Source organism: Erinaceus europaeus, chromosome 14, assembly GCF_950295315.1.
Source record: "Erinaceus europaeus chromosome 14, mEriEur2.1, whole genome shotgun sequence".
Lineage (NCBI taxonomy): Eukaryota > Metazoa > Chordata > Mammalia > Eulipotyphla > Erinaceidae > Erinaceus > Erinaceus europaeus.
Genome location: NC_080175.1, coordinates 41,351,564 through 41,377,429, shown reverse-complemented (window position 1 = coordinate 41,377,429; position 25,866 = coordinate 41,351,564). Strand labels below are relative to the sequence as shown.

The window sequence follows — 25,866 nt, the reverse complement described above, 5'->3', positions numbered from 1 at the left end:
CTGCTTTATCACTCATGAAGCTTCCCCCCGCAGGTGGGGAGCAGAGACTTGAGCCTGCATCCTTGCACGTGGTAATATGTGTGCTTTACTGGCTGTATTCCTCCCTCATTCCTTCTCCTCTACTTCTTTCTCTCCTTGCTGCTTTGTGCACTGATAGCATTTTGCATCTTCTAATGTGCTATTATAATTCTTTAACTCTGTTCTGGGAGATCTCTTTTTTGAGGAGCACATAGTCCCACTCTCCTCACTAGTGCTTACCTTGTGCCCATGTGTGGGGTGCAGAGGACACAGTGACCCCACGAGAGCAGGCTTGCAGAATTGCAGGGCTGCAGTCCAAACACGTCTTCTGCGGGAAGGCTGCTGGCAGTTGGGTAAACACCGGGCATGTTTGCCTTCACCTTGCAGCCTTGCTGGGTTCATTCTGACCATCCTCAGCCAGCAGGAAGAGGGCTGTTGACCTTTCTCCATTTAGTGAATCCTTTCTTGTTTTGTGTTTGCTTTGATGCTCATGTGTATTTGGGGAGGTAGGTAGGTGCTTTGAACGGATGGAGAAACACCTGCTTGGGGCTGAGTTCTGCTCCAAGGCCACGTACAGGGGGGACACAGCCCCTTTACTGGACCAGATTTTTTTAAAGCTGGAAAGGAGCCTACTTGGGGGTGAGCAGACACCCCCCCCTCCAGTTTCAGGAGGCTGCGGGGTGGGGTCTAGAGTCCTCTTGTGGGGATGAGCCTGTGTCCCAGCTTTTGTCTGCCCTCTCTTCCTAATTCCTTTCTGTCCTATCAAATAAAAGAAAGGAAAAAGGACGAAAAAGTGTCCACTGGAGCAGTGGTTTCATTGTGCAGGCTCTGAGCTCCAGCAATAACCCTTTTGACTCTACTGGTAATGGAGGACAGCTGGGGGAGAGCACAGTCCTCAGTCCTGACCAGAACCCCAGGCTTCCTTCCAGGGGCCATTTCTCAGAAGCTCTCCTTGCATTGCATTACATCCTCAGCCCCAGGGTGGCCATCACCTGGCACAAGATGGGACACACTCACCTCAGGACAGTGCAGGGAAGTGCTCTGAGGCCAAGTGGTGAATTCACACTGATCCTGGGAATGTAGTGTGGGGTGGGCAAACATGGCGGCACTTCCTGTCTGGCTCCAAGGGCTCCCAAAGGTCCATGAGTCTCTGATAGCATCTTCTGTAGCCTGAGTTGTTCCCCACACGTGGGCACACTCAACCTTCATGGTTTGTGGAAGCCAATATGGGCTCAGTACCTCTTGGGCAAGAGGTACTGAGTGTCCTGTTGGGATTCTGGGGACAGGGCAGTATGGTGTCCATGTCAGAGTCCTGTGACTGGATGTCAGGACAAATACTCAGGGCAGTCTGTTTTGTTTGACCTTTGATCACTGAAAGAAGACTTTGCTGTGACCTGTACTAGTGAGGGCATTGCTTGTCAACATTTCTATGGAAGTTGATACCAGGCCTGTGCTCTCCCCTCTGAGCCCGACATTCATCCAGCCTCTTAGAGCCTCATGTCTCCTCACTTGCTCTCCTCTGTCCTCATTCTGGATATGGCCCTGGACTGCACTCAGGAGCCTGCACTCACTGGGCAGCTTCAGGGACTCTGTGGACTTTTCACATCTCCTGCTGCCTTAGTTTTCTAATGTGTAAAAAAGCTCCCTAACCATCTTTTTGTGATGCCCCAGGTTTATGCCCCCCATATTGACTAAAGTGATGTCTGGATATTCTTTTAACTCCTCCCTCCCTCCCTCCCTCCCTCCCTTCTTCTCTTTCTCCCTTCTTCTCTTCCTTCCTTCCTTTCTTGTTATTGGCACCAGGATTATCACTAGAGCTCAGTGCTTCCACTGTGAATCCACTGCTATCAGCAGCCATTTTTACTTCCTTCCTCTCCCTTTCTCTCTTTCTTTCATTTATTCTTTCTTCTTTTTTAAAAAAAATATGTTTTATTTAGTAATGAGAGGGATAGGAAGAGAGAGTGAGAGAAAGAACCAGACATCATTCTGTGATACATGATACATGTACATGTGCCACTGGAGATTGACCTCAGGACTTAATGTCTGAGAGTTCAAGACTCCCTCCACTGTGCCACCTCCCCAATTACCTTTCATTCTTTCTTTATTTATATTTTTATTTAATAGGGCAGAGAGAAATTGAGAGAGAAGGGAGAGAAAAGGAGGGAGAGAGACACCTGCAGCACTGCTTCACCGCTCGTGAAGTGTGCCCCCTGCACATGGGGAGCAGGGAGTAGAACCCAGGTCCTTGCACAGGTAATACATGTACTCAACCAGGTGCACCACCGCCCAGGCCCCTTTGAGAGGAATCCACAGGACCACTGTCTGACTATTTTGTGTGGTGTCAGGACTTGAACCCAGGGCCTCCTGCCTGCAAGGCCTGCACCTTTCTGCTGAGCCACCTCCCTGCCCTGTCTGAACCTTGCCTTATCATCTATACTGGGCTTCCTTAATTACTCCTTGATTAGCAAGGAATAAATATTGTCTCTTGAGAAGCCAGCACAGGCCTGGGATGCTGGTGTGCTCTCATTAGCATGCAGGTTCCCTGGAGCAGCTCCCTAGAGTCCTCCCACCCTCACTCATTCATTCAGCAGCTATGGCTGCTGGGAGCTGGCTGTGACTTGCTGTCCCCATGGGAGGACTGTGTCCTAGGATGACTGGGGAATAGGGGTGACTTTTCCATGAGGGAAACTCATTCCAGACAAAAGGGAGGAGCTGGGGGGGTCATGCCTCAAAGGAGACCAGAGTGTACACGTGGTCTGACGGGAAGGTGGTGTGTGTTTCTGTGTATGTCCCCTCTTGTGTGTCACTAGAGGGGAGGGTACTCATAGGCTGCGCAGGAGCCCAGGGTTTATTCAAGTTTCCTTGGCAGGAGGGGGCTGGGAAGTCTGGTCCATGGGGTTCTGGGATGTGGGGTAACCCCCCTGCTGTGGTGACTAGGGGGCATTATCAGCAGTGTGGGAGCCTCAGAGGAAGTAGTGGGAATAGAAAGAGGGTTTTTTGTTTTGTTTTGTTTTTAACTGCCTCTGGTAATTAGCCAGTTTGTGGAGGGGTCAGGTCATCCGTCCCTGCCAGAAAGGTGTCCTGTTTGACAGCTTCTCACAGAAAACAAGACCGATGCTCATGGCACTCTGCACTGTGGCTGCATTATGGTTCCTGGCCTTAGGCAGGGGAAACAGCATAGTTTTTCTGCAAACAGAGTCTCATGCCTGAGACTCTGAGGTCCCAGGTTCAATCTCCAGCACCAACATCAGCCAGAGCTGAGCAGGGGGTTGCCCTCCCCCTTATATTCAAATAAAATAAATGCCTTTTTAAAATATTTTCTGTTGTTAAAAATGTAAACACACACACATTTCTTTTTACCTCTAGATTTCACTGAGGCTTCATATCTGCTCAATTCCAGTGTTACTGGAAAATTCATATATATATATATATATATATATATATATATATATATATGAATGTTTATATTTGAATATGTTTGTTGGGTTGTTGGAAAAAACATGATGTGTTTTTCTATGTATCTCTATCCAAAAATATATTAGGACTTTTTTGACATGCTATGTATATATCAATATCACATATATGTATAATATATGATATATATATGTATATGTGTATATATATATACACACACACACACACATATATATATATATATATATATATATATATATATATGACAGAGGGAGTGACAGAGAGAGGAGGGACACCACAGCCTTGCTCCACCACTTGTGAAGTTTCCCCCATGCTTGGTGCTCCCAATGTGGTAGCTGGTGCTTTGAACCCTGGTCCTTATGCATGCCCTAAACTGCAGACCTTCTGGGGAGCTGGCTAAGGACCTGACTTTGCTGAGTGGTGTTAGGGACCCTTCTCAGGAGCAAAGATACCTCCTCAGCTTCTACCCAGCCACCCACCACCCACCCCTGCTGGTGTCTCTCCCCCCACACTGCTGGATCTGGGTCTCAGTGATGCTGGCAAGTTCATTTCTTTTGCATTGATTAACTTGCAGTTCTTTAACAGAAGAATATCTTCATTCATGGTTATCCTCAAAAACACACTAACTCCTGGAGGTTTTAGTCATTGTTAGGGAAATCTGCTGAAAATCAAAAAAGACTGGTGCTGAGGTGGCAGAGAAAGAAGTTTATTCTTGTGGATTAAAAGTTCAGATCACTCTGACAACTCTGGCCCTGAAGCAGGGTTGAACATCACTTATATACAGTTTAGTAAAGTGGAAGCAAGCCAAGCTAGTCTCAGGTTCCAGAAGCAGTATGAGCCGTTATTGCAGTTAAACATTCATCCAGGGTCAGGGCATAGTGTGTTTTGTTTTTGAACCAGGAACAAGGAATTGTGTAGGTTACTGTAAATCCCCGGAGCTGCAAATTTTTCTGAATTCTTTCTGATTCCCTCTCATCATGGATTTTTAGAACACAGAACCTCTATAGGGGTGGTCTAGGGGCATCTTCTTACCTGACTCTTTGGGGGACAATGTTAGCATCAAGGCATCTATTTACATATCAGTGTTTCTTAGTCTGCCCTGCTCCTTTTTTTCAGAGCTTAGGTTTCTGTTTGGATTGTGCCTACTTCTGTCGAGCTCAGCCATCACCCTGAGCCTTCTTTCAGGGACAGCAGGACATCCCTGCCTTGCCCCTCAGTCCCTCTGAACCTTTTTCCAGAGGGAAGTGGTTCCCATCTTGTGCCTGCCCTGTATTTTGGTTCTGAGAGTTGACGGGAGACAGAGGTGGGGATTTCTTTTCTTTTTTCCTTCGGAACAAGAAGAACAAATTGTGGGTCAATAATTTCCAGTTCTCCAGACAGTCCCTGCTTTGATGTCGATGCCCCTGTCTCTGCTTAGATGCTGGAGAGCCTTCTGATTGGAACGGAACATTGCTTTTGTAGTGTTCAGCCTTTTATTTTCAAAGTAACAGAGCTGCCCGCCAAGATGTAGAGCAGGTTTGCTGCACACATGTTCAGCCCTTGATCCTTCCCTTCTTCCTTTGCTGGGCACAGCCAGAAACCCTGCTCTGTATGAGCCCTGGGCTGCTGCTTTTCCCCCTCCCCTCCTCCTTCTCCTCCCCTTTTCCTTTCTTTCTCACTTTCTCCCTCCCCCACTTCTTTCTCCCCCAACTCTACCTCCCTCTCCTCCCCAACTCCTTTCCCTCCTTCTCCTCCCCTTTTCCTCCTGCCCCCTCACTCCTCCCATCACTCCTCCTTTCTCTCTGCCTTTCCCCTCCTCCTTCTCCCCCTTCTCTTCCTCTCCTCCTCCTCATCTTCTCTGTGTACCTGTCATGTCCCCATCTGAAAGCAGATTGGGTTCATCTTGCTTTTTTTTTTTTTTAAAGATAACACTTTCCTTCCTTCCTTCTTTCCTTTCTTTTTTTCATTCTTTCTTTTTTCCTCCAGAGTTATCTCTGGGGCTTGGTGCTGGTACTATGAATCCACTGCTCCTGGCAGCTATTTTTTTTTAATTGGATAGGACAGTGAGAAGTTGAGAAGGGAGGGGAGATAGAGGAGGAGAGAAAATGATTGACACAGCTCATGAAGCTTCCCTTTTGCAGGTGGGGAGCAGGAGCTGAACCCAGGTCCTTGTGCTTGGTAACATGTGCACTAAACTGGGTGCACTATTGCCTGGCCCCCTTTTTGGCTTTTTTTTTTTTAGTGAGAGATATATAGAGGGAAATGTCGATAGATACAAACCAGAGTCATGCTCATCTCTGGCTTATGGTGGTGCTAGGGATTGAACCTGGGACCTCAGCCTCAGGCATGAGTCTTTTTGCAGAACTGTCATGCTTTCTCCCCAGCCCTCATTTTGCTTTTGATGCATGCTTTTCATTGGATATTTAATGTGTTCCCTTGGCTCAGCCCCAGAATGCAAACCCTGAATGGGGAGCCACTTGCAGAGGCTGCCTGTCCCCATAGGCTCATCTGTGTTGTCACACCTCTCTGCCCCTGTGGGGGAATCCCTCTACACCCCTGCATGCATTTATTTCTGGAGCAGCAGCCTTCTGTAGGCTTCTTCCCGCCTGCCAGGTACTGGAGAGCCTTCGCCTGCCCAGTGTCCCTGGTTGACCCAGCTGCAAGGCCAAGGCTGGGGGAGGCATTGGACACTCTCTCTCATTTGCCTAGCTCCAGACATAGGGCCCTCCCTCCTCTGCCCCATCTACTCGCTCATCTCCAGTGTCCGTTGTAGGGGCTGGCTCAGCTGGCTCCATGAAAGAAGACATTGCAGGGATGGTGGGTGGGTCACAATCAAAGTGGAAAAAGCATGTTTTCTGATCACCCAAGGTCTTCTTTTCAGTTTCATGTGGACATAGCAGTTGATAGATGCAGCCATAGCAGTAGACACAAATGCTTGGAAAAATCATTTTCTGAGGGTCCAGTGGTAGCATGCACCAGTTAAGTGCACACATGACCAATGGCAAGGATCCACGTTTAAGTCTTTGGCCCCCACCGGTAGGGGGAAAGCTTCATGAGGTGAAGCAGTGCTGTAGGTCTCTCTCACTCGATCTCTCTTTCTCTCTCTCTCCCTGTCTCCCGAGCTATTTCCCAGGTCCCTCTCAATTTCTCTCTGTCCTCTATCAAATGGAGAAAAAAAGAAAAGGACAAAAAGAGGGGGCAGGTGGTGGGCCACCTGGTTGAGTGCATATGTTACAATGCCCAAGGATCCAGGTTCAACCCCCGTGTCCCCACCTCCAAGGGGAAATCTTCATGAGGGGTATACCAGGGCTGCAGTTGTCTCTCTCTTCCTCTTTCCCTCATGATCTCCCACTTCCCTCTGGATTTCTCTCTGCCTCTATTCAATAAATAAAATAATAAAAAAATTAAAAAGGGGGGGTCAGGTGGTAGTGCAGTGGGTTAAGTGCAGGTGGTACAAAGTTCAAGGACTGACGTAAGGATCCTGGTTCAAACCTCCAGCTTGCCACCTGCAGGGGAGTCACTTCACAATCGGTGAAGCAGGTCTGCAGGTGTCTAGTTTTCTCTCTCTGTCTTCCCCTCCTCTCTCCATTTCTCTCTGTCCTATCCAACAACAATGGCATCAATAACAACAACAATAAAACAAGGGCAACCAAAAGGGATAAATAAATATTTAAAAAATTAAAAAGGAGAAAGGACCACTGGGAGTGGTGTATTCGTAGTACAGGCACCAAGCCTCAGCCATTACCCTGGTGGCAATAAAAAACAAAAAACAAACAAACAAAAAACCTGTTTCCTGTATTTTTCCCCCTTCAGTAGCCCAATAGCTCACCTTCAAAGCTATCGTGAACTGGCCAGTTAGGGTCTGAATGCATTCAGGGCAGGTGTGTGTGTGTGCAGACTGAGTCACCCCACGCTTCCCGCCCCCCCCCCCCGTACCTGTCCTACCACAGGGGCTCCCCAGAGCTGTCCTGCTGGGTCCTTGGTCTTTCCAGACCCTCTTGTCTCTTGCCACCAGGCAATGCAGGCAGTTGTAACTGATTTGTTTTAAGTGCCTATAGCCATAACCCACTTACACGAGAGGTAGGTGTGTGTGTGTGTGTGTGTGTGTGTGTTAATTATTTTAGAAGTGCAGTGGGGTGTTGAAATTGGAACGTGCTAGAACTGCTGCTGTAATGTTTTTCTTGAAACGAAGCTGGCAGCCACTCCCATAATCAGAAGGTCCTCCTGAACGGGAGGTTAGCACCATGGGTGGTACCAGCATTCTTACGGGTGTATGCGTGCCAGAGGGGACCCTCTGAGGTGTCAGGTGCCATATAGGCATACTCTGCAGGCTCAGGCCCAGGAGCAGAACATGTATCTACTTATTTAGTCCTTAGGGTTATCATTTGGACTCATTGCCTGCATAATGAGTCCACTGCTCACAGATGCCTTTTTTTTTTCCTTTCTATTTTATACAAGCAGAGAGTAATTGAGAGGAGAGGGGAAATAGAGACACCCTGCAGACCTGCTTCACTGCTCAAGAAACTTCCTCCTTGCATGTGGGGGCCAGGACCTTGAACCCAGCCCCTTGAGCACTGTAATGTGTGTGCTCTACAGGGTGTGCCTCTGTCTGCCCAGCCCCCCAAGAATGGGGTTCTTTCAGGGAGAACTGCTCTCACATCCCTCAGATGAGTCTCCAAGCCACAGGGACACTCAGATCCCCAGCCCTACATCTTCCAGAAGGGCTGTTACAGGGGGTCCCCACGCTGGCCAGGAGGCCACTGCCGGCCACTTTGGGAAAGCAGCTGGCACTGGACCTGGGCACCCTCCTGACCTTGTGGGGAAGGGGATCTTTGAGGTTGGCAGGCATTTCCCAGGAGTGAGGGGGGCACCAAGGGCAGATGTGAGGGCACAGGCACATCAGAGCTATGCTGCTGGCTCACCCTGCAGAGCCCTCAGCTGGGAGCCTGTCATGTGATATAGGTCACGCTCCCCTCCCCCCCCCCCCCCCCAGGAGAACCACTGCCGCCGCATCAAGATCCTGGGCGACTGCTACTACTGCGTGTCAGGCCTCACGCAGCCCAAAGCTGACCATGCCCACTGCTGCGTGGAGATGGGCCTGGACATGATTGACACCATCACGTGAGTGACGTGGGATCACCTGTACCTGCAGGGAGCTGCTGCACATGACCAGCATGCAGGGAGGAGCCCCCCCCCCCCCCCCCGGGTTGCTTCTACCTCTATGGTGTTTGGCAGGGTTGAGATGATTTGGTACTGTGGCTCCTGATGCAGCCAGGTGGGCATTAAGACAGGCAAAACGATGATTTTTTTAAATTTAATTCTCTTTTTTAAAATTGTTATTGGTAGGGATTAATAGTTTATGGTCAACAGTAAATACAGTGGTTGGTAAATGTGTAAAATTTCCATTTTCTGAAAAACACTTTCAGCCACAACCTAGGCCCTCCTATTGTGGTACAAAGGACCTTTACTTTGGTACAGTACATTAAAGCCAGTCCAATCTCTGCTCTGTGTTTCTTCTGTTATTATTTCTCAACTTCTGACCATGAGTGGGATCACCCCATATCCATCCGTCTTTTTCTGGCTCATTTCACTTAACATGATTTCTTCCAGCTCCATCCAAGATGAGGTGAAGAAGGTAAATTCATAATTTTTTAAAATACTTTATTTATTAATGAGAAAGATAGGAGGAGAGAGAGAGAAAGATGGGGGGGGGGGAGAGAAAGGATATCAGACATCACTCTGGTACTGCTGCCAGGGATTGAACTCAGGACCTCATGCCTGAGTGTCCAATGCTTAATCCACTGTGCCACCTCCTGGACCACAAATTTGTCATTCTTAATAGCTGAGTAGTGACATTTCAAAATTTTATTTATTCATTTTTTATTGCCACCAGGGTTATTGCTGGGCTCAGTGCTGGCACAATGAATCTGCCACTCCTGGAGGCCATTTTTTTCCTTTTCCCTTTTTATTTGATAGCAAAGAGAGAAATTGAGAGGGAAGGGGGAGACAGAGAGAGGAGAGACATCTGATGACTTGCTACATTGCTTGTGAAGTCCCACCCCCCCCCACAAGTGGTGAGCTGGGGCTCGAACCCGGGTCCTTGCAGATGGAAATGTGTGTTACACTGGGTGTGCCACTGCCCACTCCCCAAGAAATGACATGAATGTGTCACCAGGTAGGATACATTCTTTGTGATGCATGCAGTCCTAGTTGGGGCCCAGAAATTGGAAGGGGGTACCATGCAGGCATTAGAGGAAGCTCTAGTCTTTGGTCTCTGTCTCTTTCTCTCTTTGTCTCTACCTGGGTTGTAAAGCAGCTCAGCATTGAGGTGGTGGCTGCATGAGGCCCTGCTGTATGCACACACAGAGAAGTCACACTTGTGGCTGAGTCAGCTAAGACACCAGGGGCTGCTTGGGAGTTGGGCTGCCTTGGGCTGCACCTGGGCAGGATCAGGCTGGGTGTGGCTGGGTGTGACTGGCTCAGGTGCTCCCCGTGGAGGAGGTGCAGGCTGGAGGTGTTGGAACATGGGGTGCTTGCTGCAATGTCCTCATCCCAGTCCAGTCCTCTCTGGGACACTAACAGACATGAGTCTGGTTGTGGAAGGCGTGAGCTGAGGCAAACAGGTCGATGTGGCATCCTTTCAAAGACAGTTTACCTTTGGGAGGGTGAAAGCACTGAGTTTTGGTGCTGGGTGTGGCATGCTATGTCAGGAGTGTTTTTCAAAGTCTGGAGAAATCATCATGGGAGAAATCATCATGTTCAGTCTATATCACCTTTTGATTTGTTTGTTGGTGTGTTAAGGGTTCGATACTCCGTCATCCTTGGCTTCTAAGTAATTTCATATATTTGATATTCTCATGCCTGAATTCATTTAACTATATAATAAAGGGCTTCTTTACTATAAAACCTTTTTGATGTGGATTGTAAAATTATGGGCAGTGTATCAGCACACCAGTAACATACAGTAATATAATAGCCAGGAGAAGGAGCTAGAACTTAATTAAACAACTTGACATATTTTCACATATATCTTTTCCTCATTTCATGGTTATAAGTTTTTTTGTTATTTTCTTCTTAGGATTGTGCATTACCACAAATGAATTTTAGAGCACTTTACCCCCAGAGGTAAATCTATACTCATTAGCAGTTAGTCCTCATTTTGTGTCCCCTAATGAAATCCAATCATTCACTCATTCATTCATTCACCAGAGCTCAGTTCTGGTTTATGTTGGTCCTGGGGTTTGAACCCAAGCCTCAGGCATGAAAGTCCATTGCTTAAGTCACTCTACTATCTCCCTGACCCCTGAAATGCTTTTAAAATGTTCATAAGAAAATTAAGAACATATTTTAAGGGCCTAAATTAAAAAAAAGTGTAGAGAGACTGTCTCAGTCAGATGGGGTCACAAGCACTGGTGTCCCTTGACCCCCAGGGGTGAAAAATAGTGCCAGAATGGTCTGGGGAAGGTGGGGCAGAGGGCCACAAAGGAGAACATGAGGAGAGACTGTGGATGTGGAGACACAGCAGACTCACAGGCTGACTGGTGAAGCGGCCTCAGATGTCTGTCATCAGTAACCACTGGACTTCAGGAGTGTACTTAGGCTGCTGCCTTGTTCCCCAGAGGGGCCTGGCTCAGCATGCTCAGGACTGGCTCTGATGTCTGGAGCCCACAGCTGAGCCCACAGAGGCTGGTCTGCCAGAGGTCTGGGTATGGGACAGAGAAGCCCCTGGGGCCTTTTCAGCTGCTGCCTGTGCTCTAGAGCCTGGAATCCAATGAGGAGGAGAAGCTGGTCAGACCCAGGACAGGAGGAGCCTGGCTTGGAGAAGGCTCAGAAATGTGACAGAATCGTGTCTGCTTGCTCAGAAGTTGTCAGATTGGATCTGATAGCACAGTCACTGTCTGTGACATAGAGATGCCATATCACTCTGTGGAATGCCTTCTCTGTCTCAGTGGTCATTTGTCACATAGTATTACACATTATATTTCACATCATTGGTGATACTTCGTATCACATACATTGTATAATATATACACATCACATATCAGGTGTCACGTTTTCTCACTTCACATTGTATCATACATGTCACCTGCCAATTATGTATCATGCTTCACATGGAGCACCTGTCATTGGATGTCACACTGCATCGTGTTCTATAATGGATCTCGTCACACTCTGGCCCCAGCTCACAGTGTATGTCACCAAGCTATACAGCCTCTGTCCACACAGTACCATTGCTTTTAAAAGTTTCTTTAAAATATTTAGTTATTTTGGATAGACAGAACTTGAGAGAGAAGGGGGAGATAAAGAGGGAGAAGGAGAAAGACATATGTAGCTCTGCTTCACCACTTGTGAAGCTTCCTCTTGCAGGGGTTGTGGTGGGGGCTTTAACCAAGGTCCTTGTGCACCACTGCCCACCCCCCCCCACTGTACCAATTAACACATCTTAATGAGATGGCATGTGCCATCTCTCTCCTCCTGCCTTATGTCCCCCATCTGCATGGGCAGATGGAGGCTGTGGAGGTGAAAAGCACAGAGTGATGGGTTGGGGCTGCCCCCTGCCTCCCCGCCCTCCTGCTCAGCCTTGCTGCTGCTCTGGCCTCTGGAGCACATGTTGGAGGAGGATACTGTTTCCTAAGTGATACCCATTAGCCTTTTTTTTTTTCCTTTTCTCTTTCCATTTTTAATTAAGATAGCCCTTTCCCTTGGGGAAAAGTAGAGGACTTGTCCTTCTACTCCCTATTTTGGGAGGGTCTTTTTCACGTGTGGATGCTGGATCTTGTCAAACACCTCCAGCTTGAATTGCTAGGGCCCTGTGATTTTTATCTTTTTTGTTGATACAGTGGATTATATTGACTGTGGATGATATTGAACCATCCGTCCCTATTTGGGGAAAAGTAGAAAATAGAGGGAAATATCAGAAGGCCTCACAGTGGCCTTGACAAGGGGCTGCAGGTGCATGGAATCTCCTACTTCTCCCTGTAGTGTGGCCATTAGGGAGTTGGGGAAACCCCATGGGACACCTCTGTGGGTCCCGTGGGGCTTCTGCATGTGATCCCATACAAGGCTGTGGTGGCGCTGGGAGCCAAACAGCCTGTAAACCTCACCCATTGCTGCACAAGCTCCTGGGAGGCAGTCTCCACCCCATGGTCACGTGATTGCAGGTGTCTTAGGTGAAGGCCTCGTGGACTCAGGCTGCCCTGTTTCCCTTTCTGGGCTCAAGCCACTCACAGCTGGCCTGAGGCCCATTGTGGGCTGGACCTGATTTCAGCATCCCTAGGTCTCTGTTTTCCCCTCAGCGGGCTGAGAGACAGTCTCTATTCTGAGAAACCTGCTCACAGGTGTTGAGAACCACAGAACCCTCTCTTCAGTCACAGAGCTAGGGGCCAAGAGTAACCTCCCTGGGGTGGGTGTCAGAACTTAACTGTCAGGTGTCCCTGGTTCTCTGGTGGTTTGAGTGTCCTCTGACCCAGTGAAAAGGACATGGGGGGGCAGGTCCTGGACTCATGCTCCCCTGGGGGCTGCCTTGGTGAGAGGCAGAGGGTGGCGTGGTCACAGTATGAGTTGGACAGGGTTCAGGGAGAGAGGTGGGGGGATGTGGCTCAACACCTAGGCAGTGAGGTCCAGAGTACTAGTCTGGCACCACACAGCCAGGTGTAAGCGGCTTTGAGGGCATGAATAGCTGTGGGGGCGTGACCCTGAGGGTGTGGACATCCTTGTGGTATGGCCCTGGACAGCCAAGGGGACATGGCCAACTATGGGGGCGTGGACAAACTTGAGGGCGTGGCCAGTATGGGTGTGACCGGAATTGGGGGCGTGGCAAGTATAGGGCATGACCCTGAGGGCATGGACAGCCTTGGGGCGTGACTCTGAGGGTACGAATAACATTGGGGGCATGGACAACCTTGGGGATGTGGCCTTGGGGGTGTGGACAGCCGCCACTCGCCCCCCACACACCCCTGCTCCTATTTGTCGCAGGTCCGTGGCCGAGGCCACCGAGGTGGACCTGAACATGCGTGTGGGGCTGCACACGGGCAGGGTCCTCTGCGGTGTCCTGGGGCTGCGCAAGTGGCAGTACGACGTGTGGTCCAACGACGTGACCCTGGCCAACGTCATGGAAGCCGCTGGCCTGCCAGGGTAAGGGGGCGGGAGCCAGCCTGTCCCCTGCCAACGTGGGGGACTGTGCCACTCGGAGCTTCTGTGGACCCCCATCCCATGTAGAAAACCAATACCAGAGGGGACCAAATGCAGAGCTGTCAGATGGTGCTGGGAGCTGTCCTGGGTGCTGAACCCCATTTCAGTGTATTCCTTTTGTTCCCTGCCCTTTTCCTTTCTTTTCTATCCTCTTTTTCAGACAATGCAGAGTTTTCTTTCTCTTCTTCTTTTCTTTCTTTCATTTTTTCTTTTCTTTTTTTCAAACTTTATTATATTTGATAGAAAAGAGAGAAATTGAGAGGAGAATGGGGAGAGAGAGGGAAAACAAAGAGACATCTGTAGCCCTGCTTCAGCACTTGAGAAATATCCCCCTGCAGGTGGGGACTGGGGCCTTCTACCTGGGCCTGAGCCCTTATGCATAGTGATACATGCACTTAACCAGGCATGCCATCACCTGCCCCTATTTCATTTTCTTTCTCCCCTTGAACTTGCTAATAGAAAGCGCTGCAGCTTTCGAGTCCTGCAGAGTACCTTTGAGAACTGTGGTGCCTCTCTCCTTGGCCTCTGCACATCTTCTAGTGCTCTCTTATTACAGTTGCCTCTTGGTCTCATTTTTTCCTTCAAATTGATTTACAAGGTGGTGGTGATAGCATAATTGTTATGCAAACAGACTCTCATGCCTGAAGCTTTGAGACCACAGGTTCAATCCCCATGCATCACCATAAATCAGAGTTGTGCAGTTCTCTAGAGAAAAAACAAAACATTCATAAGTCAGGGCCAAATCTGGGCCATATGTATGGCATGGCAGGGATTGGGATGGGGTGTGTGTGGGGGGAGCTCTGGTGCTCCTATCTCTATCTCTGGAAAAAAAAAGAATAGTGAAATTATACATGCATGTGCCTCCAGTTCCCTCTACCCCCCCCAAAATAAAAGAAGAAGAAGAAAGAAAATGAACCTGTTCTATGGTTAAAAGTTAGGCACAGAACCCTTGTATGTGCTCACCTATTCCTGTGCCCCTGTCCCTTTCCAATACCTGGAATATTCTGCTCTCAGCGCTGACCCTTGTGGAAGAGAGGGAGGGACAAAGGGGAGGAAGGAGTGGAGACTGTGGGCTGCAGTATGTCAGTGAATGCTCATGCTTGTGTTGCCTGCCCAGTTTTGCTGACTGTGAAGGCTTTCCCTCCCTGCCCCAGAAACTTCCTTGGGAGACATGATTCCCTCCCTCTTTGGGGCCCCTCCCACCCTGTGGCCCTACCTAGTGCTGGGTACAATGAGCTCATGGCTCCATTTACATCTCTGCCTATTGTAGGAAGGTTCATATCACCAAGAGCACCCTGACATGTTTGAATGGTGACTACGAGGTGGAGCCAGGTCATGGGCATGAGAGGAACAGTTTTTTGAAGACGCATAACATTGAGACCTTTTTTATTGTGCCATCACATCGGCGAAAGGTAGGCATGTGACCCTCAGGTTTGGTTGTTTATGCAAAGCCTCTTACAGATGGTGGTTCCTGGTCTCCCTTTTGTCCACTGCTTCTCCAGCTCTGAGTTCTGCATAGACTGAAGGTATCCTCAAGGAGGTATCCTGACCTAGAGCACTCCTGCGAAGGGGCCTTCTTTGTCTGCCTTTCTTCTTCTTCTCCTCCTCCTCCTCCTCCTGCTCCTTCTTCATCTTCTCCTCATTCCTCCTCTTCTCCTTCTTCATCATCTCTCCTCCTACTCCTTCTCATTCCTCCTCCCTTTCTTCCTCTTCTTATTCCTCGTCCTCTTCTCATTTTTCTTCTTCTTTTTCTCCTCCTCTTCCTCTCCCTCCTCCTTCTCCTTTTTTTTATATCAGAGCACTGCTCAACTCTGGTTTATGGTGGTGCTGGGGACTGAACCTGGAACCTTTGGTACCTCAGACATGAAAGTCTTTTTGTAGAACCATCATGCTGTCTCCCTAGCCATCCTTCCTGAGCCTTCACTGTCTCTCAAAAAAGTTATGTTGAGAACCCCCTGAAGTGCTTGGACTGAAGGTGCACTATAGAGTAAAGGGTACTGTGCACATGGGGTGGGGTTATGGGGTGGCTTGTGGCCACCTGGGGTCACCCAGGGAATGTGGGAGTTGGGGTGGGGCTGGGAGGTCTGGGCAGGTCAAGAGCCTCTGTGCCTGAGTAGATGTGGTCCCTGGCCTTGATGGAGACAGTGTTAAGCACAGACATTTGAGTGGGTGGCAAGGTGAATTTAGTGAATAGCCTCTTTGAAGAAGTTGGCTGATGAGAAGGAGAAAGAAGAGGTGAAAGGCAGAGGGATGTTTTATTCTTAACTTTTAATTTTTTATTGCCACCAGGGTTATTGCTGGGGTTTGGTACTATTTCTGGTGGCCATCCCCACCTTTTTAGTTGATAAGATAGAGAGATATTGAAAGGAGAGGGAGAGCGATGTGGAGACCTGCAGCCCTGCTTCACTGCTCTTAATGCTTCCCCCTTGTAGGTGGGGGCCAGGAGCTTGGACCTGAGTCAGCAGAGGGATATTTTGAAGAGTGGAGGAAGTTTGTAGGATCAGAGAAGGCAGAAGGGAGAGGTTGCCAGGGAGTCCCCAGGGTGATTGGATGAGGGGGTGATATTCACTCATCAAGTGCTGGCTCAGCCAGGGGATATTCAGACTTCTGGAGTCTTTCCCTGGCCCAATACCCCCCAGACTGCTCTCTACCCAGCCCCAGCTTTTGGCCACAGATCTCTGGCTAGCAGAGGCCAGGGAGAGGTGCCTTTTGGCACCAGAATGCAGGTGCTGCTCGCCACCTTTCCCCCAATGCCCGGTGAGCACTGCCTCAGCAGGTACCTGGCCACCCTTTCCTCATCATATGCATGGGCCTGGCCACAGAGCATGCCTTGCCTGCCTCCTCACGAGTTCTCTTTGCCCCATATCTGCACAGATATTTCCAGGGCTGATTCTCTCGGACATAAAGCCAGCCAAGAGGATGAAGTTCAAGACGGTCTGCTACCTGTTGGTACAGCTCATGCACTGTCGGAAGATGTTCAAGGCTGAGATCCCCTTCTCCAATGTCATGACGTGTGAGGATGACAAGGTAGGGCAACAAGGCTATGTCCAGCGTGATCCTCCAGTGCAAGTCAGTTAGTTCAGTCCCTCACCTTTTGTTTCATCACTGCCAGGATCTGGGGCTCTTATGCATCTCCAGATTAAAAAAATGGAATTATTTCAATACGTTGTTGGTGGGGAGACAGAAGAGGTCTGGAGTGGTGGGTACATGGTATACATCTCGCAGTGAGCTTCTGCCATATGTCATGTGTGGGCTGTTCCCTACATCTATTTATTGGGTATGTGCGCATATAGCTATGCCAAGTATAAACATCTTAAGGGCGTACGTAAGCATTTTTAAGTTTCTTTTTTATTATCTCTATTTATTTATTGGATAAAGAGAGCCAGAAATTGAGAGGGAAGGGGGAGATAGAGAGGGAGAGAGACAGCAATATCTGTAGCCTTATGTCACACTTGCAAAGCTTTCCCTCCTGCAGGTGGGGCTGGGAACTTGAACCTGGGTCCTTGCACATTGTAACGTGTGCTCACCCAGGTACACCACCACCCAGCATTTTAATGGAACACATAACTGAATCATTTCTCTCCTAGGATGTAAACTACTCTATAGCAGGCTTGTTATCTCCAATTCTAGTGGTTATGTCAGATTCTGTGTTTACACTGCTAATCCTGACCAAGGAGGCACAGTTCAGGGGTATCCTGCAGGGCCTTTTGACCCATTATCTGTGTTTACCCCGATTTACCCAAACATGCCTGGAGGCTGGAGACAGAACTACAGAGATCAAAAAGAATTTCTAATTAATATAGTACATATATGTATAATACAGTATATGATATACACTTACTATATATATAATAAGTGAGGTCACCCTGTAGTTGTCCTTCACTTCCTTTCTTACTTCACTAATCATAATCATAACCAGTCCCGTCCACTTACTCCCACAGGACACAGTCTATTTTAACTGCTGAGTAGTAGTTCACTGAGTACATGTCTCATGACTTTTTTTTTATATATAAGACTCAAATTAGTGATTTTTATTTGATTGTTAAAGGTTTTTTGTGGGATTGGCAGTAGCACACCAGGCTAAGCTCACATAGCGCGAAGCACAAGGACAAGCACAAGGATCCCATTTTGAGTCCCTGGATCCCCACCTGTGAATGGGGGGGGGGTGGCTTTGCAAGCAGTGAAACAGGTCTGCAGGTGTTTATCTTTCTCCTTCTCTGTCTTCCCCTCCTCTCTCGATTTCTCTCTGTCCTATCCAACAACAACAACAGCAACAACAATAACAGTAACAACAACAATAACAATGGGAAAAGATGGCAACCAGAAGAAGTGGATTTGTAGTGCAGGCACTGAGCCCCAGTGATAACATTGGAGGCAAAAAAAAAATTTCGTCTCCCAACTCTATCTAAATATTGCTCATAGGGCTTCCCCTTCAATATTTTGACCTTTAAATCAGGAAAATGAAAAGGCATTCACCAGAGAAGCATGTAAGCCATTCAGGCAAAGATGGCTGCCTCCATGTGGAAGCTGGTGCCCAATTTTATTCACTTCTAAAGTCCAGGTCCTGCCTTCACTTCCTTTTAAGTCACCCACACCTGTTACAACTTCCGGGTGTGCTTCCTTTTCCTTCTCCCTATCAGATAATGCTAGCCTTGTGGCAGTTCCCTGTATCTTCCATACTAAATGGTGACTGTGATCAGAAAGGAAAAGGCAGAAGCAACATGGGGGATGCTCTTCCTGGTGGAGCAGAGGCAGGTGTGTGGATGTGATTCTGGGAACCTGAGGAGCCAGAGACCCAGCCAGAGGCCCAGGCCTTGTTCATGTCCACCACCACTTAGTAGCCGTTCCTCACTCTGCGTGCCTGCACCCCAAAATCTGAGGACCAGAGGACACTGGGACCCAGGTGGGAAGGTGGCCTGAGGCCAAGTAACTCATTTAGGAGACACTCTGGATAAATCCCATAGACCCAGCGCCGAGACCTGGATGGTGGTAGCGCGGATCCCCAGCTGAGCTCAATCTGTCCTGGAGGACACCCTGGGCCACCTGCATGCGCCTGTCACTTGTCACCTGTGGGTCCTGGGGAGGGACAAGCAAAAGACTGCAGATGCCAGTTTCATCTCAAAGTGGATGATGTGAGCTCAGGAATGTCTTCCTGGCCTGCTCTGTGCACTGTCACTCAGGCCACCCTCCCAAGTGTCCCTGTCACCCACACATGACCCCTAGCACCATCTGGAAGACAAACACTTGGATTACTTGGTGTTTCCTTTTCAATTACTAATATATAATAGGCATTCATTTTTCTTTTCCTTCCTTCTATTTATTTGTTTTTTGTGGAACCAGGGACAGACACACACACACACACACACACACACACACACACACACACACACACAGACACTCTTCACTGATTCTGTGCTGCCTTTTCATTCAGGTAATGAGACAGAAAGGGGGAGACACCACCACAGCCCCAGAGCTTCCTCCAGTGCCATAGCATCTCCCAGATGGAGTTAGGGCTCAAGCCTAGGTCCCACACCAGGCATGGAGAGCTTTCTCTGCAGCCCAATAACATTTCTTATATTATTAAATAGTCCTTAAAATGGCCTTTCCATTATTGTATGAATTTCCTGCCTCAGGAGAGACCTTTTCCACACTCAGCCAATGTTCACATTTATGTCATGATTGCATTTTACCCTTCAAGTAAGTAATTCCCAGCCTGTGTGCTTATAAAAGTGAATGTGTGTCACAATTATTTTTGTAAGGTGGAATCCAGTGAATAGGGTCTCTGGGTGATGAGGCAGGTGGCTGGCCAAGTGACAGCCCCTGTGACAGCAGGTGGAGAACTGCCTTCCAGCCCAGCCACACCAGGGCACCTTCCTTCTCCTTCTGCTCCTTCTCTTCATCTTCCTCCTCCTCTTCCTTCTCTTCCTCTTTTCCTTGTCGTGCTAGCTTCGCGGGCAGGAGAGAGAGACGACCAGGGACTCATGGCTGAGTGGTACGCAGTTCAGTCTTTATTCAGGTGGAACGCAGCACAACCTAAGCTATCTCTAATCACAATCTTGTCCTTCTCTATCCTGAGGCGGAAGAGTCAGGTCCGAAGAGGATGTACTTAGGGTAGGGGGTGGGGAGAAGGAAAAAGCATGCAAAATAGTGAGGACTAAACCAATGCCCTGGAGGCAGGGTGCTACTTAATTAACAGTAGTTATGTAAATAGAATACAGTGTTAAGCAGGGGGGATTAAACCAATGAAACAGAAGGGGTCTTAGAAGCAGAATTTAGAAGCAGACCAACATTTCCTCCTCCTTTTTCTTCCTCCTCCTCTAATTCTTTCTCTTTTCTCCTACCTTACTTTTCTTTTTCTGCCTCCTCCTCTTCTCTTCGTCTCACCCTTTTTCCCTCCTCTTCTTCTTTCTCTGCCTCCTTCTCTTCCTCTCCTCCTCCTCTACCATCTTCCCCTCATTTTTTTTTGGAGGGGGGATAATGACTTCAGTTTAGTTGTTTGTTGCTTGGGGTGGCGGCGGGGTCCGATGGAGAGAGAATCCAAGTGCAGAGGGAACACAGATCTTTATTGTTGGGTCAGATGGGTGGTTCAGGCCATGTGGAGCCAGCCAGAAAAATGGCTGTGTCCTGCTACCTCACCACCAGGCAAGACAGTGCGAGTGAGGGGAGGGGGAGTAGGCAGACTTTTAGGTCAAGACCCCGGAGTGACTTGTCAGGACAGGATTGGTTGGGGGAAAGCCCTGAAAGTACCATAATGCTCTGTGTAGGGTGGCAGGGCCTTGGGGAGACATCTGCACAGCATCTCCCCCTTTTCTTTTATATCTAATGGACACAGTAAGGAAATATACTGATTGTTGACACATGGATACAGTTTCTTATCTTAGGTGTCTGCACACCAACCTGACCATCCTCACTATCAGGCACTGGACACCTGACATCATCCCACCCCCCCCCAACACTTGTCCAGAGTCCTTTGCTCTGCTATAATACTCCCCACCTTGTACAGACTTCACGCTGCATTTCCCTTTCCTTTCCTTCCTTGCTTCATATAAATATTTAATTTTATTGTTGTTATTGATGCCGTTGTTGTTGGATAGGACACAGAGAAATGGAGAGAGGAAGGGAAGACAGAGAGGAGAGAGTGGGGTTTTAGACTGACTCCTACATGGAAGAATCGCAGAGAGACAGTCATGTTTCAGGGAGAATTTGAGCATTTGTTGGGAGAAAGCAAAGACAGAAGGAGAAGTGCAAGCCATGTAGGCATATAGACACCCCTCCTCCCCAAGATAGAGAGATGAAGGCCTGAGCTTCCTGGTGGTCTTCCCAGCTTTATAGTTCCTTTCAGAGAAAGGCAGGGTCCACAGGGGATGTGCTTCAGCCTTTGTCTCCATGTGTCACATCTGCCTCTGTCTGCATGTTGTGGCCTCTGTAATCAGGTGAGTGCTGGGGCAGGATATGCAGACACACAGGGCTTCTGGCACCTTCTTCCTCCTGCTCTTCCTCTTCCTCCTCCTACTCTAATTCTTTTTCTTTAAATATTTATTTCCTGTTTGTTGCCCTTAGTTGTTTTATTGTTGTAGTTATTGTTGTTGTTGCTGATGTCATCGTTGTTGGATAGGACAGAGAGAAATGGAGAGAGGAGAGGAAGATAGAGAGGGGGAGAGAAAGATAGACACCTGCAGATCTGTTTCACTGCCTGTGAGGTGACTTCCCTTGCAGGTGGGGAGCCGGGGTCTCGAATCAGGATCCTTCCGCCTGTCCTTGCTTTTTGCGCCATGTGCGCTTAACGAGCTGCGCTACTGTCTGACGCCCTCTAATTCTTTTTCTAATGCCTTTGGGCTTTCTCCTGGATTCTTGCTGGTTGCAGGGAGAAGGTGCTGCTTTCCCTAAGCTGCCCTCCAACACATCCAAGATATAGAAAAGGAGAGAAAATGCTAATTTATTTTACCGATTAGTACATCATTGTAAAAGACAAATAGTTTATATGATGGGGAGAGTAACCAAGGTGTTGTATTCCCTTGTACACATTCTTTCCACAGCCTCCCACACTGCATTTGCCCACTGGTGAAATGTGCCCCAGAAGCTTCCTTTTCCTTTTCCCTTCCCTTCAAGGCTGCTTCTATCCTTCTTTTCATATCTAAAGATACTCAAGTATGTTTATTTTTTCAATTTTATTTATTCTGTCATTACCAGGGCTCTACTGCTCCAAGATGACTTAAACTTTTTTTAATTATGTTTATGTATTTGTTGAAAACAGACAGCTAGACATTGAGAGGGAAGGGAGAGATAAGGAGAAAGACATGCACACCTGCTTCACCACTCACAAAACTTTCCTGTGCAGGTGGGGACTAGGGGTTGGAAGCCAAGTCCTTGCACATTGTAACATGTGTGCTCAACCAAGTGTGCCACCACGCAGCTTTTTAGTTTAGTCATGTGTGTGTGATGAGCTCATTCTCTGTCATCATCCTTGGGATCTTTAGCAGGACACCCGGGGTCGGGGCAGCTTCTTGGTAAAGTGGATGTATTTTCAGTTTTGACTGCTGTTGCCAAATTCTTGTCCCTGGGTGTTTGCTGACTCCACCCAGGCCCCAGGCCAGCTTTCCTCACCTGTCACTACTGGGGGAAATTCTCCCCATTGTCTTGTCTACCCTGGGGTCATTCTTACCTCACTCTGCATTTTTGTTTTGAAGCCAGGGATGGGATTTTAAAACTGTCATTTCTATATGTTATTAGTAGCACAATTTGTAATAGCCAAAACCTGGAAGTAACCTAGGTGTCCAACAACAGATGAGTGGCTGAACAAGTTGTGGTATATATACACAATGGAATACTACTCAGCTATAAAAAATGGTGACTTCACCGTTTTCAGCCAATCTTGGATGGACCTTGAAAAAATCGTGTTGAGTGAAATAAGTCAGAAACAGAAGGATGAATATGGGATGATCTCACTCTCAGGCAGAAGTTGAAAAACAAGATCAGAAAAGAAAACACAAGTAGAACATGAACTGGAGTTGGCATGTTGCACCAAAGTAAAAGACTCTGGGGTGGGTGGGAGCGTGGGGACTACAGTTCCAAAAAGGATGACAGAGGACCTAATGCGGGTTGTATTTTTATATGGATAACTGTGAAATGTTATTTATGCATGTATAAACTATTGTATTTACTGTCGAATGTAAAACATTAATTCCTTAATAAATAAAATAAAATAAAAATTATGATAGGTTTGTAGTTACCAATCATCCTTTATTAAGTTATGAGGTAGATATTGTATAGAAGTAAAGTTAGGGGGAAGATACAGCTCAAGGACAAGGATGCAGGGGCCTTGCAAGATTCCCCCAAAAGGCAAAAAAGCCTCTCCACATGAGAGTCATTCCCTTATACTCTACACATATCACACTTGGGCTAGCCTCCTGTTGGCTCGCTGGTAGCGCCAGGTTTCTCTCACAGTGTACACCTTTTGTGCTCAGGTTCCTGCTTCCCATGTGGACAATACATATCCTTGTGCCCCAGTTCCCATATCTCATGTGTGCAAACACGGTACAACAAGAGGTCTGTGCTCCCAGGCTCTCCCTATGCTTTCTCTCACTTCAACATTTATCCCTCTTAAGGAGCATGAACCAAAATTCCTTTTGAAGTACTGAGGGAGGTTGAAGTACTGAAGGAGGGAGTTTTGATCTTCTAGATCTACTTCCTGATGAGATATGGACTGTTACCTGGTTGATCCAGACTCCCAGACAGACCTGTCTAGTCCCTAATCTGTCCCTCTCAGGGTGAGACCTGCAGAGGTGATCCCCCCCTGCCCCCACAGAACAGGCTGAAGCATGGTCTGAGGTTCTGGAAGGGTGGAGCCAGGATGGTATTTATGAAGCATTATTTGGAACTTCAACACTCTGCTCAGGGAAGGAACAATATTACAGGATCCTACAGTGGTCCTTTGGCATTTAACAGCCTTTTCTGGTCATCAGTGGGTGTCAGTGCTTTAGGCTGACTTTTTTCAGATACAGAGACTGAGATGCAGAAGGAAAGAGAAGGAGAGGCACTGTAGCTACAAGGTGCCTCACAATTTAGAAGCAATGGACACATTTCTGGTCATACTCCATAGAGCAGAAAGCCTCAGGGAGAGACAGAGATCTGGATACTCTTCTGTAAGGAACTTGCATCTCTTGTTTATCTTATTTATTGACTTTTATTGCCACCAGGGTTAGCATTGGGGCTTCATGTCAGTACTACAAATCCACCACTTCTGGAGGCCATTTTTTCTTTTTTTTTTTTTTTTCTTTCTGTTTTTATCTGATAGGACAGAGGGAAATTGAGAGGGGACAGTGAGATAGAGAGGGAGATAGACAGAGAGACACCTGCAGACCTACTGTACCACTTGTGAAGCTTCCCCCTGCAGGTTGGGAGTGGGGGCTTGAACCTGGGTCCTTGTACATATGTGAGTACATATGTGCTCAACCAGGTGCACCAGTTTCTGGCCTTGAATCTCTGAATGTTAAAACCCATTCCTCTACACCTAGCTTGATGCTTGACCCAGAGGTAGGCATAATGCACCAGGTGTGGAAACTCTAGGGGAGGACAGAACAAAGAGAGCTCCTTGGGCTGCTTCAGAGAAGCCAGGAGCCCAGACTCAGCCAGGATGCTGGGGGCAGTGCCAGCCAGGCCCACTGCTCCCAGTTCAGGTGGACAGACCCAGTGGACAAGTCCAGATGATGGCTGCTTTGTGGGAGAGGCCAGAACACAGCCTGCACTTCCCAGGGTGCTGGGTGCTGCCTTGACATTCATCTGTGAGGTGGGGTTGGGGGTCCTAAGTCAGGATTCCAGGAATCTGGATGTCCCTCATCACATGAGGAGGTGGAATGTCTGTGGTGCATGGAGTGTGGGAGAGGACGTCAGAAGACCTAGGAAGGAGCAGTAGCCTGCAGATTGTACCCCAGAGGTGGTCAGAGTCAGTCTCTCTCTCTCTCTCTCTCTCTCTCCATATGTCTCTCTCTTCCAGAGTACTATATAACTCTGGCTTATGGTGGTGTGGAGAATAGAACCTGGTACCCTGGAGTCTAAGGCCTTAGAGTCTATTTGTATAATCATTATGTTATCTTTCCAGCCCTCTATTTTATTTTATTTTATTTTATTTTATTTTATATTATTTTATTTTTGCCTCCAGGGTTATCACTGGGGTTTGGTGCCTGCACTACAAATCCACTGCTCCTGGAGGACATTTTTTCCATTTTGTTGCCCTTGTTATTGTTGTTGTTGTTATTGCTGTTGTTGTTGGATAGGACAGAGAGAAATCAAGAGAGAAGGGAAGGACAGAGAGGGGGAGTGAAAGATAGATACCTGCAGACCTGCTTCACTACTTGTGAAGCAACCCCCCTGAAGGTGGAGGGCTGGGGGCTCAAACCGGGTCCCTGTGCTTTGTGCCATGTGCATTTAACCCACTGCCCTACTGCCTGACCTTTTATCTTTTTTTCCTTAAGTTTTTCTTTCTTTGTTTTCCTTTTACTTGATAGAACAGAGAAATGGAAAGGAGAGGGAAGAGAGAGAGACAGAGAGAGAGAGGAAAGAGAGAGACACTGAGATAGAGAAACTTGCAGACCTGTTTCACCATTCGTGAAGCTTCCCTCCTAAAGGTGGGAAGCAGGGGATTGAACCAGGATCCTTGCACATGGCAATGTGTAAGCTCAAGTAGGTGCACCACTCACTGGCCCAGGCTTGTCTCTCCATGTATCAGCCATGATAGAGAACCCAGCTCTCCTCCTAAGCACTTTTAATGAGTTTTTCTGCTTATCTGCTTCAGACTGGGGTCCAGGATGAGCCCCAGGAAGTGGCCCCATCACTGTCCTTGCATCTTCTGTGACTGTTCTAGCTCTGGGAGGCTGGGGACATTGGATGTCATATTCTGTGTCATCACACAGTAGAGCTGTGTGGCCAGCAGATACAGGACATTCCTGTTACCACCAAGGGGTCCCTGTTCCTGTCCCAGTTTTTTTCCTCCTCCCTTTGGTTTTGATATCAGCACAACACTGATGGGAAAGAAAACCAGGAACCCTTGTTGCCTCTCGCAGCCTCCAGAAGAGATTGTATAGGACAGATGTCCATTCTCCTAATGTTTGGTGCAACTTGAACTCTCATGTGAGTTCATCCAGACCACTCCCTCAGGAACACCCTCAATAGCTCAGTGGTAGAGCACTTGACTGCAGATGCCTTAGCAGGGCTGGCAACGCGGCTCACCTGGATAGTGTGCTTGCC

General features: G+C 48.0%; 1 protein-coding gene across 3 annotated transcripts in view; it reads left to right on the top strand.

Annotated features, from left to right (window-relative positions):
• Nucleotides 1–25,866, top strand: part of ADCY1 (adenylate cyclase 1) — a 99,099-nt gene that overhangs the window by 30,956 nt on the left and 42,277 nt on the right. For all 3 annotated transcript variants that reach the window (XM_060171570.1, XM_007536398.3, XM_060171571.1), the window contains 4 exons: nucleotides 8,426–8,553; nucleotides 13,408–13,566; nucleotides 14,894–15,035; nucleotides 16,498–16,650. In XM_060171570.1, the coding sequence (XP_060027553.1) occupies nucleotides 8,426–8,553; nucleotides 13,408–13,566; nucleotides 14,894–15,035; nucleotides 16,498–16,650 (582 nt within the window). The remainder of the gene's footprint in view (nucleotides 1–8,425; nucleotides 8,554–13,407; nucleotides 13,567–14,893; nucleotides 15,036–16,497; nucleotides 16,651–25,866) is intronic.